Below are 22,416 nucleotides of genomic sequence, written 5' to 3'. Positions count from 1 at the left end.
GGCATCAATTACTGCCCCGATGAAGACATTGTAGTAGCCAAGGGAGGGGGAATGGAGAGGAGGGAGTTAGGGTTACTGATCTGAAGCTGGGATCAAGGCACAAATGGAATGAGTCTGAGAAAACAGGCTCTGAAAACTCTTGTCATGGAACAACTTGCTTTCTGTTTACACAGGGAAAAGTTGGGGATTGCTTTGGAAAGGTTATGTACAAATGCTTGCTGTGATTAAAAGAACAAGTCCAGGACAGAGTGCATGCAGATGTTAACAATGGTTTTATCTCAGCATATTTACTAATGAGTCTAGTAAGATTTAAAATTAAGGTATCCTAACACTGGCAAAAAGCTTTGGTGCTAAAGCTGATATAACGAATGTGTACCAATGCAGAAAGTGTTGCATAATCAAAGCTGTACACAATTCAGCTGGGATGCTCCCATGCTTTTAAGTTCAGCATATATGAGCACTGAAATAGTATCAAAAGCTACAAAGAAGGAACAACAGGAGAACACAACTGAGAAAACAGAACTATCTTCCTTAATTGCCTAGCACAGATAAACAAGGAACACCAGGCAGCACAACATTAAAGTTTACACTCCCATGACTAAGCTTGAATGACAGGATTAAATAACTACCTTTTTGCTTTCAAGGGTTCGAGGATAAATTTATTCTGAACTGGTGTCATGAGGACACAGAAAACTGTGTTATTTCTCCGTGTAGTAAAAGGTGAATTGGAAGGAACAAATATCTTCAAACCTTAATGGTAATTTTGTCAGGCAGTTAATATTAATTTCAGTGTGATTATTTGTGTGAATAAAGTTATTAACATATATAAGCACTGAAAGCATTGTTTTCCCACTAAATCATGACAACAGCACTACACAAAGCATTCGCTGAGACCATGAGTACAGATGTTTACCTCTTCATTGATATACCAATATAGAGATGTGTCCTTCAGGACAAACCAGTACTTTTTCCATTTTTGGGAGAAATAACTCTTGGCATCTTTCTTTTTCCAAAGCCAGCCTTCACAGTCCCCTCGACCAAGATCTTTACATGAGATCCGTCTTTTGCTTTTACCAGGAATAGGAGCTGAAAATGACAATGAGGTGATGTGAAAGAATTTGATATTCCAGTAAATCAACAAGATACCTAATCAGAAAGCACTATATATTTGTTTAAGGAAATTAATTAAAAATTTCAGACTCAAATTGTCATGAAAAAGTTATTACAAGCATTCTATTTTGACCACAAAGCTTATGCACGCCACCGTAAGTTAAAAGCCAAAGCAAATCAAACCAAACCGTGTTCAGCACCTCAGAGCTCATATTCTATGGATAAGACCACAAGAAAAAAAAAAAAAGCTACACAGAAAGAGAAGACACTACAGAGAAAAGAAAGGCAAGATATTTAAAAATAAGAAAAATGGTTATTTGTAATTTTCAACAGATTAATATTTCACATCAGAATAAAGCACACAACATATAAACTCATGTACATCCCACTTGGTTGCCAAACACAACTATTTAAGTACTTCACAGGTATTTACAAACTTCTCTTTGCAGCTCCTTTTGAAACTAAACAGTTCCTAAGGCCTTTGTACTTCTGAATCAAAGGAGGAAAATTTACTATGATATAAATTACCTGAGAGCGTAGGTAATGAGCAAGTGCTGCAGTGAGGCATTACCTGAACACAGCTGGAAAAACCAACCCTGGCCCCAAAGAGGCTAGAGTCTAAGTATTCAAAAAAAAAGATAAAAGCAGATACATGAAGGTAGAGGAGCATTAGGAAACTATGAGACATCAGTAATGGACTAATACATTCTCAACATCATCAACTGAGCAGAACATATTATTGGAGCTAACAAGTTATAGTTCCTCACATACTGCAATACCATAAAATTAATCTCAACAGTTCTTTTCCAACCAATACATGGGAACAAATTTATTTTTTACCTTTGTTCTTCTTTTTACTTTTCTGCTGTAGAGAAGACTGCTGAAATGTCTACAAGAAAATCAAAATGGAAGAAGTGAAAACGCAATGTTTATATTTAACCACATCTTTATAATTAAAAAAATGTTACTGTGAAGTCATCGTCAGGTAACACCAGCCAAGAGACTTCTAGGCCTAAGAAAAAAGGTGATTTTAGTTCACCTGTTCATAAGGTTGTAAAGCAAAACTACACTGTGAAACATCTTAAAACAGACCACCAATGAGTTTGCCAAAGCAACTGTAGTTTCTGTCCAAAATGGTCGCTCTCCTCTTGTTCTGTTAATAAAGAAGGAATGTCTTGCTTTGGTTACTGTGATACAGCCCATGTATTTCTAACGTATACACTAAGTATTCTTGACATAGACACGTAAATATGCAAAATAACACACTGCCTAATGCAGGTGTGAAATATACAATGGTCATTAGACCATCAGACAATTTTCTCAGAACCAGGCCTAGTATTTTGAAACATACCAGTAAATTCTGCTAAATCGCAACAGAGAAAAAGTCTCCCAAATAAAAAGTCTGAACTTTATTTTTCTGACTTTATTTTTCACCATGTTGTAAGTGGAAGTATTTCCCTCCAGTTGATCCACTCCCACAAACTAACCCATTGCCTCGGCAATGAGACATGATGGAAGTTACTCCTTTATTTAAGATCTTAGCTTATTAATAATAGCAATAAATATTAACACATTTTATAGCCATTTCTGTTGAAAAACTAACTTTGACTCAGATAAGCACAATCCCCATTGAACTAAAAAAATTATTCTGTTATTTATCAGACAAAATTTAAAGACATTATTTCACTAGTTTTGAATTTTAGTTTTTTATAAAGGCAGACAAACGTATTAGTGTTAAAACTAAGAAAAGGCTACATTAGTGTCTGAGTATTAAAACTTCCTATTTCAGCTTACCATGAATCAATACAGAAATCAATACTTTTGTGCCACTTGGTAAAAATAAATCTAAGCAAAAGAACTGACAGCTCTGCAATCCCAAATCCTGTTCCTAATAGGTGAGACAATCCCTCACCCTAGTTTACAAGACCAGGTTCAATTCAAAGAGCAGCTGTGGTTTTGCACGTGGCATTTAGTGCTATGGCTTAGTTGACACAATGTTGTTTGGTCAAATGTTGGACTCTGCGACCTTGGAGCTCTTTTCCAACCTTAATGACTCTGTTCTAATTTTCTCCTCCCTGCTTCCCAGACCTGTGAGCTCATGTGCAGCAGACTCAGCTTTGAAGGGATCTTCTGCCTCACAGCTCAGAGATTCTCAAGCAGAAAAAACTAACATGCCATGGGGAAAAATTACCAGCAAGACAATAACTAGGTGTAATTAAAAAATTTAACTGACTTGCTAGATGTGCTGATCCCTTGGAGACTGTATCTGACTAAAGCTACTCCACTATATTGCCACCTCAGTGGGTCAAAATAGGCCTCCACTGGGAAGAAAAAAGGATCCTACTCATTTTCATTCCCTGTCTCTCGTCATTTTCTTCCCCTACTGGTACCAATCAAATCAGCACCAGCTCTCAACAAACCAAGACAGCAACACCATCCCAACTTACATCACATGAAATATTTCAACCTGCAAAGGACTAGAAGAGACCTTAATGGCCCAGGAATAACAGAGTGGCTGAGCAGAAGTGTAAATAAATTCCTCTGAAAATTTTACCTAATTCAAACTGGCTGAAAAAATAGACACCTACAAATCCAAAACTTTAGCACTTCTCATGTCACAACTCAGACAATTTCATTCTGCTGGTTGACTTTTCTGCACTATTATTTTCACAGTGTCAAAGCAGAAAAGGAAAATCTCTGCTCCATTTTCTCACAAGTGATTCTGAGAGCAGGTGAGAACAATATGAAAAGCCTTCTCTTTAGATGTTTTGTCTGTAAATTGAACCTGCAAACCTGAGTTCACACCTCTTGACTTCTGAGTCAGTTTTTGGGAAGAAAGGGTAATGAAGGGGTATCAGTTTTTAATAGGAAGAAAGCATATAATTTAGATGTCTAACCATTTTCCCATACATTATGTTATACTGTAAAATAGAAAATTTTTATTGAATTCAGTTATTATTCTGAATTAGCTCATTGAATTAAATCACAATTAAGGGCAAATTCAACAACTGAGTGAAGTTCCTGGGAACTATTTCAACTGCAGTGATTTTAACTAACACTTTAGATTATTTTACATGGACTTCAGGCTTCAAGTTGACCGTTTGCTAAAATCCAGCACCAGCTTTTTTCTTAACGCAGAAAATGTATATGTAATATAAAATATGTAATTAGAAAACAACAACAACAACAAACAAGTGAGGAGGAAATCTAAAAATGCTTCTTCTGTTGCTTTTTAGTTTTAGTGACTTGAACACAGCCTCTTACCAGTTGTAAGGTAATGCTAAGTGCTGTTTTCTCAGTGGTGTCAGGAGGTCATGTCCTTCCTCCTGATCACAGCAAGGCTTGCTTTGAAGCCAACACTGGATCCTGTTCTTCAGGGTCATCTCTAACCGAGATCCAACTATCTCCAAAGAGGTAGATTCCACAGCTTCTTTAAACGACCTGTCCTAATGCTGGCCACCATCATGTTTCCCCTTTTACAGCTTATTTCTGTGATGTGGCAAATATGGAAATAATATAAATACTACTTCTTAATGCCATGAACCCTAAAAACATGGATTTACACCAAAGCAAGAAATTTATTTGTGCTAATGCAAACTTGCTGTAAGATACTGTTTAGCACTCACCCACACAGCCAGATTCAATGTATGTTCCCTGCATTTTGATTCTGATACATCTTGAGCTTTGAGCAATTGCTTTCCTAAACACCTTGTCCCAGTTTCTAAGAATCCATCTCCAACTAATTCTGAGAGCAGGCAAGAAATAAAATAGAAAGCAGCATTCCAGATTAAAGAAAGTTGTTAGTAACTCAAAATAATGAGTAAAATGGAAACAAGACTGACACTGAAATATTAAATAGATGAGTACCTGAAGACAAGTGGAAATTGTCACTCCAGAACAATATTTGAAACTGTTTAATCGTATTCTGAATTACATGCTTTCCAGTTACTCGAAACACAACTAGAAAAACTTCCCATTACCCAAAAGCAAGGTGTCACTTGATGTTTAACATGTATCAAAACCCCTTTGAATACACTAAGACTCAGTGAGCTTTTTAGACACAATGCTTTTCTCCTGTAATAAGTGATCTTTGAAATTGTTCCATTTAATAATATACCTAGACTAAGACCTTTGACAAATGCATGTCTAAGTAGAATATCAAAGAAACATTTCATGTATGTAAAGGTCTGCCTTTCCTATTAGCAGCCTCAAAGGACATGTATTTTAAAAGGAATAAAACACCATTTATTAAAGGGATTTTTGCCATGTTTCTGGTTTGGTGTTTTGGTTTTGTAGGGTTTTTTTGTCTGTGGTTTTTTGTCCGCTGGGTTTTTCTTGCAGAGGAACTAGTGTACCTCTAGCCCTACCTCTCTGAGGTCTTAGCTGCACATTCCATGAGCCAATGGAGATTTCATTGTGAAGGGAAGAGCCATAACAGTTCCTCTCTTTATGCAACTGCTCATTACCAGACTTGCTATGCGGGTTGTATTTATTTTACAGTCTTCAAAATGATTCACAGAGTTCTGAAAGGCCAGCAGAAGACTGCACAGCTGTAAAGGGTAACCTGCCCCACAGTAAGCCTTTTAGAATTACAGCACAGCAACGCAGCTACACTGTAAAAAACTTACAGGTGAAGGCTCACACCAACCAGAGAGATCACCTCTGGCCTGTAATCATATTTACTCTTTAGCACGAAACTAATTCCATATAGGTGGTATAATCAATACTATCTGCATGCACACAATTGCACGTCAGCATCTTTGTATGTATAACACAACATTTTCAAGAAATGAGACTATCATGTTTTTATCTCATTCTTAGAGTTATCCAGCTTTCTTTCCTGGGATAAAGTATTATTGGTTAGTACTACACCTGCTCTGTATCTGCTCAGAAGGGAAATGAGATTGAAAGTTAGTCGTTAATGTTCAGAAGCCTGAAAATGTATTTAACTTGTTTAGTAGTGATTTCATAGCTCTCTATTTGGAAAAATGTATTTAAATGAAAGTATGAAATTATTTAAGTTTCCAATTATTTTATTTGTTTCATGCCAGATAAGAAACTTAATAAATTGATCTTTCAATACTAATATTGAATTGGAGTTAAACTGGTATCAGAAGAGAAGAATGTTTGATAAAACTGTTACGATGAAAGTTAGAAAACTTCTATTCCAGTTGATAGCTCACATAAAAGTAGAAAACAAATAGACTGGTTAAGGAAACGATAAATTTGAGAAAACTGCTTATTTTGACAACCCAGCCAAGCGGCTGAGGAAGATGTCTAAAGATTTGATGTCAGGCTGTTCCTTAGCGCTTCTCTAAGATCTAATATAAATTCCAGGTGTGACCAACAGAACATTACATCCATGTCCAAAAAATAGATATATTCTAATAGTTACAGAAACTCCTTCATGGTTACAGAATTTGTAGGTCTACCAAAAACTGAAGATTCTCTGAAGGTCTAGATTGGCCATGGCAATTAGTACTAAATTGGACAGCTCCTAAAATTCTCATTAAAGGGCTTTTTTGTTTCTCCACTTTTCTTCAGAGATTTTTCACTCACTCATTTAAAAAAAAGCTGAAAGAGAGAACCAGGTTATGGAAAAAGTAATACCCAATTCTTCTACCCAAATTTGAGCTCAGTCTAATTGGAAGGGAAAATGCAGGTATATTTTTATAGTTTTATTTAGAGCTCAGGTCAAATCCAATTTTTCTCAAGCTGCAAGTTATGATACTAAGGAACTATTTACAGTAAGGCAGTTCCCCCCTGTCACTGTAAGATAGCTTTCTCTAGTTTCAGCAGGGTAGCTTGTAACACATCTGATTACTGGAACTTTCTGCTACAGATGGAAAAGCCAGTATCTGGGAAAAAAATGAAAGCTGGTTCTGCCAATTATATGATTGATCTCTCACTTTGAGAGATAGTTCTCAATGCTTTGAGAACACTGGCAATGTTCTATTTTCACAGTTTTGATATATCACATACACATTTCTCTGCATTTGGTGTGTTGAGATCCAAAGTTTCAGAGCTAAATGAGGAGTAAAAAGGGGGAAAATGCAAACCTATTTATACAAAATGTCACACTCGACGTCAGTATTAACATCTCAAGCTTAAGGGTACTCGCAACAGAGGTCTTTGCCAATATCTTTTTTTGTTTACCATCTTGTTTAGTCTCCATTAAGAGCTAATAACAGACAGGACTAATTATTTTCATGGATGTTTGTGGAAAATAAAGTTTTCAATGACTGTGTTACAAAGATGTGATGAGGGAACACCTCTGTCAGATCAGAAAGTTTGAAACCTGCCAATCAGCAGCAGAATTTCATTCATGCGCTTTGTTAATGACCACAAGGAAAAAGAAACAGTATGTGCCTTAAGAGTTTTTTACTGTAAAAATAGGTAGCCTGAGATCTTGAAGCTGCCAACTTCCTATCTGCCTCTGAGGTAAGCAATGGCTGTATGAGCTGTGCAGGATGGTCTCCTTATTACATAGTCTACAAGGGCTGATAATATCAGATGTCTGTTCTTTCATACAACTGCTGCTATGTCTGCTTATCCAAGAAGAATAGGCTAGCTAAGGGCAGAACTATGGTTGTCTGAAATGTGATAGCAAGAACAGCTTTTCTGCTCAGGGATTCTTATTCATCCTCCCATTTCTAAATGTTTTCTTGTCATTTGGGGCGGGCTCTGTGGCAAATGTTACATTAGCTGGATACAACTTAGCAGTTGCGCAATCTAGTGCAAATATTTTGTGCAAAGTTGTTAGCATAATGAATGAAGAAATAAAATAATTTTTTAAATCTTCAGGCTATTTGGAAAAATAATATACAGTGGTGCTGCTTTCCACCACTAGGGAAAGCCATTAAGCCACAGGACTCTTTAATTGAAATACCAAAGCAGTAAAACTCCTGGACAACATTAAATGAGAGTTTTCATATTCCCCCAGTCTTTTCGACTGCCATAACAAGAACTACAGAAGTGTCATAGCTGCCTGAAGCAAATGAGGATAAAAAGTTAAGCTAGACAAGTGCTGTTCATTAGAATAATTTATTCTGAGATCATTCTTCTGCTCTACATCCTCTTTAAAACATGTAATTTTGGTACCTCCCACACTACTTTTTATTGACAGTAAGTAATCTAGGAGAGAAAGGGAGGATTAAAAAACTGTATGTATCCTTTAATGGCAGAAGTTCTAGATGCATCAGTTGCTCCATCACTGTGTATGTTTCAAGTGCACATATTTAAGAAGGAAAAAAGAAACTAAACTACCACCTGTTACAGAACAGTATTTAACCTGCAGCAGTTCCCAGTTTAACCACTTACTGAGGAGAACGGACCAGTCAGAAAAAACACAAAACAACTGAGGCAGAAAGGCACCCCTGGAGATCATCTTATCCAGCCTTGTTGCTCAAAGCAGACTCAAGTAGAGAAGGTTGTTCAGGGCTGTGTCCAGTTGGGTTTTTAGTATCTCCAAGATGGAAACTCCACTAACTCCATGGGCAACACTGAACAATCTTCACAGTAAAAGTATTTTTTTCTTATTTTTATATGGAATTTCCTGTATTTCCATTTTTGTCCATTGCCTTTTGTCCTTTCAGAGTGTGTCTGAGACAAGTCACCCCAAAAGCATTTGAGAAGCTTCGTGGATACTTGTGCCCTGTTTCTATGCCCCTCCAGCAGATATCAAACTTCGCAATTTCTTCCAGGAAAAATCTTGGTTTTCTTAGAAAATTTATGTGGTTTTCATAGGGAAGGTAGATCTTCCTCTTATGCTTATCTAAACATTAAAACAATAAGAATATCCAAGCAGATTTAAGAAACTTATTCTTCATCTATTATTGGATTAGAGAGGTGGTCTGTGGCACAGCATGGAGCCAATCCCGGATTTTCTCAGAAGAAAACAAACTGCTGTAAAACAGTAATGCCTCCCAGGGCATTAACAACACCTTGCACCAAGCCCATGGTCTTTGTAGAGAAAAAATCATTAGACAAAAATAAAGGTCCCATGCCGCCTTACAGCACCTTGGTGCTTGCTCATGGTGAAGAGCACATACACCTCCTTCTGCAGGAGGAGTTAGCAACACTTCTGATTGTGCCCTTCAGCATGATCTCTTTCAAATTGCTATGTCTGATTATGTGACAAAGAAAAGTGCAGAGGATGTAGGCACTCTGAGAAAACAGATTTCTACTTCAAGAAAGATACACTATTCTCTGTTAGCAGGTTATTCTCTGTTAGCACTTGGACATCATATGCTTAGTGAAAGAAACAGAAAACTCCTTCTGGCTTTCAACAGAGGGGAAGTTTTCATGGGGAAAAGAAGGCAAGAGCTTCTGTACATCAGGAATTGTACGTTCTGTTAAAATTCATACCAAACACTTCCACTGGCCTTATGAATTAAGGCAGAAAAAGAACTGTTCATTCCAGGATAAAAGTCCCATTACTTGCTGGAATTCAGTAAAATTTCCTCTAAGCATAAGATGAAACAGCCCTTTGCAGAAGGTGGGGAAAGATAACAAGAGGTCTTTTTAATTCTGAGCTGGCTATGGTGACCTTATGGGTACAAACCAGCTTACAAGAAGTTTTACACATCATTTTAAAGTCAGAATTCCGTAGTGTTGGAAATGCTATCTACTTGGGTTAATCTGAAAGCAAAGGGATATACTTGAGAAGTGGACAAAAAGAAGTTATTGCTTTATGAAAAATACCAGGTTGCTTTTTCCTACACAGCACAGTAGCAGAGATGGATTGGCTGACTCAGGGATCAGGCGCTAAGCAACAAGCACTTCTCTCCAGTAAAACAGAAACACCTAATAAAACAGCTTCAGTTCAGGAGCTGCAGTGCTGCAAAGAGCCATTTTCCTCCCAGGTGGAACCATACAATCTCTCATATTGTGTGTTAGCAACAGGCTTGAGGGGCCACCACTGTGTAAGTCGGGTAGAGTAATGGGGCAGAGACTCCTGTGGAGTCAAAACCACTACTTGGAAAAAATCCCTTGCTCAGAAACAATGGAGCTGTTTGTCAAAGCATTTTGATAAAATGGCACTCTGAAACAGGCATATGTGCTCCATTAATTCAAACAACATTTCCACCACTCAGTACCAGTTTTTTAGAATGCCGAATTTCATGACACATGCCAGCCGGTGTCCTCGGTTAAATGCTTTCATAGTCCTGGTACCTCCCTTTCCCTCGTGCAGAAAGGAGAGCAGAGAGGACCCAACAGAGAAGTCAGGCCCTAGATCAAAGTTCTCCTGGATGTGACACTCCCCACCATATCGCAGTGGTAACTCATGCCGAGCCCTTTCTGTGCGATTCCTGACACAAACTACTCTGCTACAATGTGCTGCACTTAATCTCGTCTTTATCAAAGGGGAATAACTGTGGGATGAAATCACTTGTTCTACATTAATAAAAAATAAAATCTCAACTGTGCTACTGTGACTGTACCAGCTACAGGAAATATAGCTTACTGATGTACAAACAATGGTAATACCTACAAAGGCAATGGTCCTCTATCAGGTAATAAAAGCAGGATACAATCAGGAATGATTCTTTGAAATAGATAACAGAAAAAAAAATATAGAATGGGGATATGAAAGGAAATTAGGAAATTTCTGAGAGATTTATTAGTGTATAGATCTACAGCTCTAGACCATATTAAATTACACTTTCAGACCATTATATTCTATGCAGTGAGGAATAAATCTAGACTGGCAGAGCTGGACTAGATGACCTTTACAGTTACTCTCTCATTTTTAAAGAATTTCCCAGCTTTGTCATGGAAAGAAATTATGGCAGGCCATTTTTTTCCCCTCATGGTCACAATGCAAAAGAAGGTAATAGAGAAAGTTTAAAACAAAAATTTTCCACAAAAGACTCCAATTGTGCTTCATGATGGACCATAAACCAATCTTACCTCATCTCTAGAGGATTTTGCTTTCCTGCAATAATTAACTCTGTATTTTAGTAAAGATCAGAGAGTATATAGAAATAAATGTAAACTCTCCCATATTCAATACCTATAAATTTCATTGGGGCAACCATTTCCCCAATAAGAGCAAATTAATGGTATTAACTATTTCTTTCAAAGAGAAACAATGCAGATGTGAAAATATTCTCTAATTTGTGGCAGGAATAATATACCTCAAGAACGATGCAGATATTATTCCATATAATTAAAAGAATTTAGCACTCCCTCTGAGGAATCTAAGTATTACTGTTTCACAAAATATATGCTTAAACAGAAATCAAATATAAAAGCTGCACATGCACATCTACTGTCTTCAGTCTTGAGTTCAAAGAAATGAGAGTCTAGAACTGGCAAAGCAGATGTGAGATTACTGACGCACATTCCCGAGACGATTTTAGCTAAGCAGCAATGAAACAACAGAAACTATGCCTTAAATCTGAGCAAGTTGCTATCCTCTCAGCTATTGCCAAAATATCATCTCCAACTTTTCTGCCATGAGGACAGATGAGTAGTGCCAAAGGTTGGCCGAGAGTTCATTCAGCCTCCATCTCACGAGGTTTTCAACACCCAGCTGGGCAAAGCCCTGAGAAGCCTTGTCTGACCTCAGAGCTGGCCCTGCTTTGAGCCAAAGACCAGAGTAGAGAACCTCCTGAAGCTGCTCCCACACTGAATTATCCTACTATCCTATGCAGTTTATGCTGGTATCTGAGGCATCTGGGGTTTTTTTTCTGTAGCAAATTCATTAGACGCCTTTCTCTTGCTGGCATCTTTCCTTCCCCGCTGTCCAACGTTTTACTTGGAATTATGACAACTGGCTATCCATTCACCCAGTTTATCACCTTTTTCTGGTCCCATCATTAGTAAGAGCAATTCATGCCATGTCTGAATGTGGAGTTTAATACAGATCTGAATAGGATTAAGTGAAAGAGATTAACTGTAATAGCAGAGGACTAGACCCAGGAGGCCCCTCTATTCCTCTATGCTGATTGCACTAGTCTAAAAATAATACAAAGCCATCTTCCATTAGCAAGGAATTTATATGCTGTTTCTCTCTATCTTTTTCTCTCAGAAATGTAGAAGATTTATTTTGAAAGTAATTTTTTACCAAACTCAGATGGAATAGCAAATATTGCCTTTGAGCACAACAATTTTATGGATATGCCAATCATTTTCCAATTGTCACAAGAAAGGAATATTTTGCTTATTGGTTAACTGTTTTACTGTTTTGTTTGTTTTATACGATACACAGTTCACTTATGACTTAGATATAAATTCCTACTCAGATTTTAACAATATGAATACTATTTTAATTACTTATTTTTTGTCTGTTTCATTTGTGAAGTGCTGCATTCAAATGAAAGGATACATACAGTATTGTTTAGATGGTTTCTACTGGGCGTTTATAAGCTGGCCAAATCCTGGAACCACTATTCCAACTTGAGAATGTGAGACGTGCTGCTCTCCTGTCTGAATCTGATATATAAACCCACAAATATCCCACTGAAAAAAACCCCACGCCAATGTGTAGGCATTCAAAGCTGCCTGCGGCCAGTGGGATGATTGAGGCTGTGGGACACGATGGCGTTTCAGACTCATGAAAGCAAAAGGTAAAAATTTCCCATTATGTTTCTTTTCCTTGTCCTACTTTCCCTTAGTTAATTTTTTAAGTGTTGTTCTTTCTAAATGTCTCCCAGAGCAAAGGGCTGTCTATACCTGAACTATACTAGATTAGGCTGATGAGAAATGAATACAAGCTCGTGATGCCTTCACAGCACAATTGCATTTTCTTCTCTGCATTGCGTTATATGAAACATTTTACTAGCACTTTTGCCTCTGAATAGACTTTGAGACTTTTAAAATAACTCCAAATCAGATTATTCTATAACTTCATAAGCCTCTCCAGCTCAATTTCCACTGCAATGCAGTGAGTTTCTTCCATTTCACACATGTGGACCTAGTTACCATCACAGCCTTATTTCCTTATTACATGCTCACTGATAGAAAAGGGAGCAAGGAGTTGAAGTTGTAGAAGAGGCCAAACAACTCCCTAAGGCTACAAAAACTAAGGTGAGATGTGACCAGTATAACCTACAGGAGAAAGATGTGTCTTAAATGCTCCAGCCACCTCCAGAGAGGGATATCTGGGTGCTCAGCTTTTACCAGCCAAGCTCTGTGGGACCTTCATAAACATACAAGTACTTGAGAAGAAACTCAGGCACCACAGCAGCTCAGTGTTGGACTTTTCTACTGAGGCACCCAGGAGCCTACTTGGAGACCAGTCTGAGACAGCTATTTTTGAGAAGTCTAGACATCATGAAAAATTACAGGTTTTTCCCTTGTGAAATTTCAACAGCATATGTGCTACTTTTAGTTAAGGTTTGTGTTTTCCTACCTTTGCAGTAGAAGCTAGAATGTGCACAATTATATTTAGACTGTAAAGGGCTAACTTGCAACAAAGCAGTGAAGAAATGATTTTTAAAATAATTTCTTACTGTGGTAATTAGAGACTGAATTTTTTTCCAATTATTTCCAAAACTGTCCATTATGTTTATTTAATTTCTGGATAGTTACTTTAAATCCAGTGCAGTTTCTTACCTGGGAATATAAAAATCCAATGGTTTTTAACTGGAACACAACTATAATTTTTCTACATTAAATAATTATTACATTTTTTAAAAAGAGTTTAAAATTTCCTTTGCTGATGATTAAAGCATATAAGTCTGTAATCTATCTGCAAGTTTCAGTATTATTTATATATATATATTTAAATGGAGATGAAAGACCACAGCAAAGAAGTAACAGTAATTCAAATATTAACAAAAATTATGGAAAAACTATTGGAAAATATTTTTCACTATGCACATAGGTTAAACTGGACTTTGATACCAACTGCTATATTTTTATTCTAATAACAATTACATGTCTAACTATAGACTACTGTGAAAACAGGGAGGAGAAAAAGAAAAAGGGAGCCTTGTTATTTAAACACTGCCATAGCTGGACTCCAAACATTTTTAAGAAGAAAATGTACCAACTCCATCTGCTGTAATGGTACAATGACATTCTAGAATTCAGACACCTACTTAAAATCTGTGCAACTGATTTTTAATTTTTTCTCTACAAAATTTTTTGTTAATTTACAAATATTGATAACAAAAAAATTCACCAAACAGAAATTCTTTAAATACTGTGATATTTACAATTATAGGAAACTGCTAGTTTTTCAGTGGGGTAGTTTTGGTAGGGTTGGATTTTTTTGGTAAATCACTTTGCAGTATGTAATGTATTTTAGATGTCATTTTAAAAATAAGATTTTTGCAATAAATTGTTAGGAAACTAATATGCACATGTTCTGCACTTTTTAAAATGCTAGTTATTGGGTACTACGATTAAAGGGTTTTATAAAAACATGCATATTTGATTCCTGAATTTTCATCCCAAAACTATGCAGTTTAAGTATTTTCACTTTTACTTCCTTTCAGCCTTTCTGCACAGAGGAACAGAAGTAAGGGAAAATCAACCACTTAAGTAGAGTTGGACTTTAAAGTTTTCAAAATAATGAGGTTTTGGTAAATTCTTCTCTCTGTTGACAACACCCAAATACATACATTTTGAATTCAACTTTTAAACAGCATCTTTCTGTCTTTTTTCTGGAGGGGCTTGTAGGAGGCAAGAAACACCTCAAAATAAGCACAATTGAAGTATAAGTTATTTTGGCTACAATTTACTGTCTCCTCTCCAATTTTATATTATTAGCTTACTATTAGCCAAAACACAGGTTTTTGCAATATATCCATAAACAAATCTTCTTCACTTAAAGTATTCTCAATAAGATCACTGTTGCAGCCAACTGACCCTTGCCTGGCCAGACTGAGGCATCCCCACCAGCTCTGCTGAGAAAACCCAATGAGCTGAACTGGTACAGACACCGTGGGAGGGCTGGAGAGAGGGACAGCTGCAATTGTAACCCTGCTCAAAGCCCTTGTCCTTGCTGCCTCACTGGCAGAGTAGAAAGGAGAGTCCCTGGCTCGCCATGGGTGCTCACTACAGCAGGAATTGCTGTTAATTATGTGATTGAGAGTCACGAGGCTGCACTTCAACCACATGGATGGTTATACAATGCTGAAGAGGAAAAAAAGACGTCTGCCGAAGTTGTGCCAACTTAATACAATTTGCAGCACAAGGACTCCAGCTGATAGCTTTTATTTGATTTTTCCCTTATTAAAAGTAAAACTGGAACATTAAAGATAGTGCATGGGTACATATCTACACGTGTAAATTCAGCAAAATCCCAATGGTACAAAACCTTGATTTATCTCCTCCACCCATTACTCAGCGACCTGTTTCAGAGGTATGAACTTGAAGTGGCACATTTTACTACTAAACTTATCTTATTTTCAAATGCAAATAAAATAACTAAGGAAACTCCTCTAATTAATTAAACAATTTTAAATAGACTGGATATCACATCAAAGTGAGAAGCTGTTATTTTTCTGTCACTTTTCCTAAAACAAGCAAGTCACTATGTATTGCTAAGAACACATGAACAAGTGAGCATACACTGGAAAAGGCAAAGGGATAATGGGAGACAGAAAGGGAGAAGAAACAAGGTCAATAATGTAAGTTTATTTGTGTAGGTTGCAGCCTGTTGTATATAGTAGGGAGTTATGCAAGAAAAAGTAATCTTGCTTTCTAATACATACAACAGCCTTTTCTTCACATTGCAATGCTGCTTCTAGGCTAAGGGAAAGTTGTATTGATCCAGTAAGGAGCAAATTATTATTAACCTGCTATTGAACTTCTTTTGACCCATGACTCTATCTCCCTCCTAAATAACCACATTATTTTCCTTCAACAGAAACAAAGCACAGCACACCAAGAAAATTCCTACACAGAAACCATAATGAACTCGAGAAACATGATATACCAGAGCTTTCATCTCTTGCGCCCCAAAAGTTCAAGACAATTTTAACTGTGCTGTTTTCTACCTACAGAAATAGATCACATTGAACACCTGCTTGCACATCAGATTAGCAACAGCTCAAACAGTTTGCCTCAGTTTAATAAAAACATTAACACTCTGTGTTGCTTTCTTTTACAATAGTGAGGATGAAAAATAGAATGCAAGAACAACTTGGCTAGAAATCAACATAATGCTGGAAAGAATTTCTAGAATGGGAAAAAAACCAAAGTAGTGAGGAAAATTTGTATGTGAGGATTCAGAAACACCAGAAGAGGGTACAAGAGATGTTTAATTCACAGACACAACACAAATTAGTTTTTGTTTTGCTATGGTATCAGCTATCACATTGGTTATGTCCAGTGGACACAAGCAAACCCTGTTCACTTTCCAAGGCTGCAACTGAAAGGCACCCTTGACCAGACAGTTTTTGATTGCAATGGCAGGTCAACAATATAAATAAAACTGTGAAAACCAGTGATTTTATGCAAGTTTAGTATCCTGACAGTCAGAAAAATGCTAGACTGCCACATTCTTGCAATCACTTTAAAATACAACAATTTGAACCTGCTGGCATTTTACAGAATGGCTTTTAGCAGATAAACAACAACCAGGCAGTTCTACATTACCATAGTAATTTTTTTAACATCATCCACTTTGTTTACAGCACAAAAAATAATACCATTTCTGCAGTGGTAATTTAATTCAGCAGTTTAGTTTCTTGATCAAAGATTTTCTGTAGAGCCATGTATAAAAGCAGCAGAAGCAGTTGAAGTCAGCACAATTGTAAAAGCCGCTTTTCTGCAGAAAACCTTCACAGTAAAAAGGTAATCAACCTGCTCACATCAGTGGCTGCAAAAATTCAAAAGGAAAGAGGCCTGGAATTGTAAGGGGAATTCATCATTAACTAGTGGGATGCATTTTTAGTCCAAACTTATTTAACATTTCTATCAATGGAGTCAAAAAAGAATGAAAACATAACTGAATAAAGGTAACACAGAATCAAAGACCAGTGAATGACACAAAACCTGAATGCTGAGTGAGCAGCATGGCTTCTACTCCAGGGAATTCAGTAAAAGTGAAAAGAAAATAGAGGAAAAAAAGAGAAGAAATTAAATGTGCATGCTTTCTATTTCACAGAATATGCACATTAAAAAATATAATTTCAGAACAAGGAAATGCCACAGCAGATCCCAGATTCCTGGAGCTTCAGTACTCCTTGTTATGGACTTGGGAATCATGGGGGCCAAGTTTGAGGGTCCAGAACCCTGACCCTCACATATTTCACACTTAGGGTTGCTTCAGAGACATGGATTATTTAGCAAGCATACCCAAGAAGTCACAACATGACCAACCATGTACAATGTTATTGTATTTAATAACAAAGAATGCAAGATAGAAGCTTTTAGATTGGGTATATCAGTCTTGGGAATATCTTGCAAGTAAGTGATTTGAAACACTATCATTACAGAAAAAATAAAACTAAAACCAAGTAACAAACATACTTTCATTCCAAGCTATGCTTAAAAGCAGTAACCAGTCCTTTAAACATTTAAATAGTGAAGTAGAGAACAGGAAAGGTTATGCAACCTTTCCATGCAGCTACTAGAAATTTATGTGCTGCGCTGGCATATATACTTTAGGAAGGATGCTTAAGATACTTTAGGATTGAAGATTTGAAGATTTGAAAGAATTACGAGAATGAGGAAAGGATGTGAAAACAATCTTTGAAGAAAAACGTAAGATGCTCATTCTAACTCTTTAAAGCAAGAGAAGTCTACAAAATTATTTGATTATAACCTGTAAAATCCTATATTGGGGGATAAATTTGGTAACAAAAGATGTTTAAATCCAGAGGATAATGGTATATTTATAACTATGGTTGGACACAGAAGCCAGGTAAACACAGGCTAATAGGTGAATACTTCTAACAACAAGAGCAATCAGGGATTGGAGCTACTTAACAAGCCTGGTGGAGTGTTCTTTAGCACTGGGACCTTATACAAACAATTGAGGCACTACAGGTTCAAATTCAGCTAAAGCCACCTGGTAGAAGCTGCTCTTTACTTTAGGAAAATCGACTGGCTTGCGGTATACACAGCACAGAGTCACAGTATTCTCTCTTTCCCTGCTATTCTAGCATAATGAAAACATTGACTTCTAAAAAAACCACAAACCAAACCCAAAAAAACCCTCCAGCTCTTTCACTACTATCAGAGCAGAACCTTTGCACTCAACTCATGTGCATCCAGAGGCTTCCATTTACAAATAAGCTGAAATCTTTGTGAAAAACTATAGCTGCTGATGGTAAAAAAATATTTTGTAATAGGAAAGCCACTCTTTTAGTGATCTTTACGACACAATTTGAGCATAAAGTATGTGTTTTCATTGTCTTATTTGTTATCTGTAGATTAATAAAATTTTACTGTGGACAGATACAAGTTCCTTGTGTGTTATCTGTACTCCCCCATTCTTTATCTGCTCACTGCACTATTTATTTGAGATTTTAAGAAAAGTTCTGCCCAATTTATTTCAAAACCTTTGGCTCTGCTATGTGGCAAAGATGTATGTACCAAAATACTTGGGTGTCATCACTACAAAAAAGAAACTCTGGTCCTGCATGATAGCAGCCAGCTTCCAGAGACAGCATCAGCAATACTCAGCTGCAAAGGGCTGTAAATGCTTTGTGAAGGGCTCCTTTCCATTTCCCCGGGGACAAATCAATAGTCCAAGCTTCCTTTTTCTGTTTACTTCACGCATTTTGCTCCATAGCCAGTCAGCAGATCAATACTGATTTGTATTCTAAAGAATTAATAACCTTTATTTATTTTTATAAAGGGAAAAGCTCCTACTAAACTTTCAAACAGATGCTGAAAATTTAATGGCATTATAGAGAGAGATCCTTTAATGGTAATGATGCACAAGAAGGATTAGCTGATACTGGTGGAATTTGGGGTGTTAACGGTTCAAATGTTTTGTGGATGGATATCCAAAGTAAATGAAAAATGCTTGTTGTCAATTCTACACTTCCTGTTGCTCATTAACTTCCATACCAGTTTTGAGAATCTTCCAGTTCCTGTGTGCATCATTTATTTTTGTACAGAATTTGGATTATGTGATAGAGGGAACCAAAGGAAAAAAAAAGATGATACCTTAAAATAAAAGCTTTTGTCACTGCACAATGTCAGGAACTTAACATATACTGAGAAAGAAATGTCACTGAGAGATGAGTATTCCCTTGATATATGGAAAGTGCTATTGGGCGAATGTCTTATCACATCTAAAATATGTTGTGATCTTCTAACTCCATTTTTTGGACACACTTAAAAATGAGCAAGTTACTGCAATTTTCTTTTTGCATCCTATACAGTAGAACCCCTTCCTTTATATTTATACTTGCATTCCTGAGGTCTGAATGTTAAAAACAGTCACGTGCATTAGAGCTCGCCTTACCTCAAAAGAAAAACAAACGCTTCCCACAAGCTTTCCTGCCATTAGCAGGCCTTTCAAAGTACCTGCAGTAAAGGGGTTGTCTGACAACGCTTAGCATATTGCAGTGACAGACACCTTGGGAAGAAGGTTTCTAGCCACGCAGGAAACTGCTGTACTTCCCTTTCCATCAGCAGCAAGTAAGTCAATGCAGAGATACCACACTGCATTTCAAAAGATACCAGACTGCTACATTCTAGATAAAGGAAGTAAAAGGCTGCTGTCCATCCCGCATCTTAACAGCAAAATCAAGAATTCTGAAGTATTTCTTTGAGACCTAGTTATTGTCTGAACAATAGAAATCAGTACAACAGCAGCAGTCCAAAAGAGGTTTGAACACCACTATAAATCCAAGACTGTCTCTTATTACAAGCACAGAGCAATGACTTTTGTTAATGTTATTTTTACTCACATGGTACAAAGCAGTTTCTGGTCCAGGTGTGCCCATGACTTCTTGTCTCAATGACTCCATTTGTAAACTAGGCAACAGCGAGTAATGACTTGGACTACTACTCTTGTCTCCCTTCTTTTTGGACTTTTTCCCAGTATCCTTTTTGCTATTCCTTTGAAACATGTAGTCTTCTTGACCTATTTTCTCATTGCTCATATAGCGAAGCAATGAATTTTCTGTTGAAAGAAAAGTAATGCAAAACATCATTGTGAATTGTTGCCTGCATGTAAATCCTGCTTCCAAAATACACAATATTCTTGCTAAGATCTGCTGTCAATTTTAACTCTTCAGGACTATTGCACTAACAAAACCCATTTGCTTCTTTGGTTCAGATATAATAAGAAAGCAAACTTCTGGTAGGGAAAATTCAGGATTCTTACAGTTTTCTGTTATATTTTAAATAAAGGGAACAAAATATAAAAGTTGCACATCAATAAATTTTTCCTTGGAGTTTAAAAAAAATGAGCAATGATGGACTTAGGATAACTTTTGGAGGTTTGCTACTTTTTTACCAGGAGTTCCAATGAATACAAAGGCCACACATTTTAAAGTAATTTGCTAGAACATTCTTTGGAGATCATTCACCATATCATACATACTTTCCCTGAATACTCTTCCAGCATGTACCAATTTGTAGCTGAGACTTCCTGACCCAGAAGCAGTGTCTGTCAATTTAGGAAACCTCAGCAGATTTCTCTTTCACAAATTGTCTGGCTTTTCCTTGCATTAATGTGAACTTCTAGTATCCACAATCTGCTGTGGAAAGAGATTCTTTAACTTCAACATGAACTGCACCAGCTCATTTTCCTTTTAACCAGCATCCGACACAGATATTTGATCTCTTTGCTCTTATTTCAGATTAAACACTGACAAACCTATTTCCTTACTTCATTCCACACAAGGTTTTATTAACCTTTTATTATGACCTGCTTAAGTTCCCCAAACTGATAATGGCCAGCCTGCTTAATTAGCCCCAGTTTGGAAGTCAATTCATGCATCTGATTAATTTTTGTTGTCTCCTAAACCTTCTTGAATTCAACTGTGTTTTTCTTAAGAGATTAAGAGACTGGAATTGCACACACAAAGCATGAGCAACAACTGACACAGCAGCATAAGAATACTTCTAAATTTGTTTTGTATTCTTTTCCTAATAATTCCTAAGTGTTTCCTTTTTTGATCCCTACTGAATATTTAGTTAATATTTTTACAGAAATAGCTATCATTACTGTAACATCTTGTTCCTGGCTGATAAGAGCAATCACAGAGGTCACAATTTTGTATGTGGAGTTATGTATCCAAGCCTCAGAAACCAAAATTTTGAAGAACTTATCCTCTTTGATTTTGAGGTAAGTCCCATGCTGCTCTAGAATGTTTTTCATACAAAAAGAACCCTTAAAGACAAAGAAATGTGGTATGTAATTCTCATTTAAGCATAAAAATTATTTATCAGTAGTAATCATACATTTTGCTCTCTAGTATTATAAAATTAAGACCAGTTTCAAAATGGATGGGATAATACAGCTGTATCATTGAAATGCCAACATGAATTTAAGACAAACTGCATGGCTTTGCAGTCACAACTTTCTTTTGCCTGGTTAATCAACTTCCTCAATCCTAAAATAGACTCTGCAAAAAATACATAATAAAGAAAATACCGAAACAGGTTTACAAACATATATAGCTAAGTAAGCTGCAAAATGATGTTGAAATATATAGCTAAAAGCAAGACAAAACCCTTAATGCCTTGTATAAGATGTGTGTTCAGATCACTTACCTCTCCTAGTATCCCTTTTTATTTTATTGGGGTCTTCATAATCTCCCACCCAGTTATATTCTACTGGCATAGAAATAGGCCTCAACTTCCCTGTAAACAGAGGAAGAAATCGAGATCATGCACCATAAGGCAGCATTAAGCTAACATTCTTTAGAAGAAAGAACAAATTACATGCTAAGCTGCCATGCTACAGGGTTGCTTACGAAAGAGGATCCAGCATTGCCTCTGAACAAGAGGTTAAGACAGGAGTTCTGCTCTCTTTAACAGAAAAGAAGCAGCTAAGTATTTAATGGATTTTCTTTTTAAGTTTAGAAAATAAATCCAGCGCCCTACAAAATCACATTGGAGTGACGTCTGACACTGACAAACACATTTAAATTACTTTAGTTTTCACTGAGCAATATCTACTTTTTATTCTGGAAGCCCCTGGCACCCACACAGGAGAACTGTTTTAAAGCATATGTGAATTGTTGGTAACAGAAACTTGTGCATATCATTGAAGCACCTTCACAAACAGCATATCTGCTTGTGGGCTTACAAGATCCATCAGTGACCAAGTAAGAAAGGAAGCACAAAACCTCTATGTGTAATTTCTTTTGTAGCATTTCATCCACAGATAGCAAAGTATGTTATCTTTGCTAAATTCACCTGGACTTCAGACAGCAA

At 36.7% G+C, this 22,416-nt stretch overlaps 1 protein-coding gene across 10 annotated transcripts in view; it reads right to left on the bottom strand.

Moving 5' to 3' along the window:
• CNKSR2 (connector enhancer of kinase suppressor of Ras 2) overlaps positions 1–22,416 on the bottom strand; it is a 208,532-nt gene that overhangs the window by 56,121 nt on the left and 129,995 nt on the right. For 8 of the 10 annotated variants that reach the window (XM_039551421.1, XM_039551423.1, XM_039551428.1 and 5 more), the window contains 4 exons: positions 21,751–21,840; positions 19,938–20,152; positions 1,951–1,999; positions 914–1,086 (listed from right to left, as the gene is read on the bottom strand). In XM_039551421.1, the coding sequence (XP_039407355.1) occupies positions 914–1,086; positions 1,951–1,999; positions 19,938–20,152; positions 21,751–21,840 (527 nt within the window). The remainder of the gene's footprint in view (positions 1–913; positions 1,087–1,950; positions 2,000–19,937; positions 20,153–21,750; positions 21,841–22,416) is intronic. The other 2 variants (XM_039551425.1, XM_039551438.1) reach the window with 1 other exon arrangement.

Source organism: Corvus cornix, chromosome 1, assembly GCF_000738735.6.
Source record: "Corvus cornix cornix isolate S_Up_H32 chromosome 1, ASM73873v5, whole genome shotgun sequence".
Lineage (NCBI taxonomy): Eukaryota > Metazoa > Chordata > Aves > Passeriformes > Corvidae > Corvus > Corvus cornix.
The sequence above is the reverse complement of the archived record's forward strand: the minus strand, read 5'-3'. Positions and strand labels throughout refer to the sequence as shown.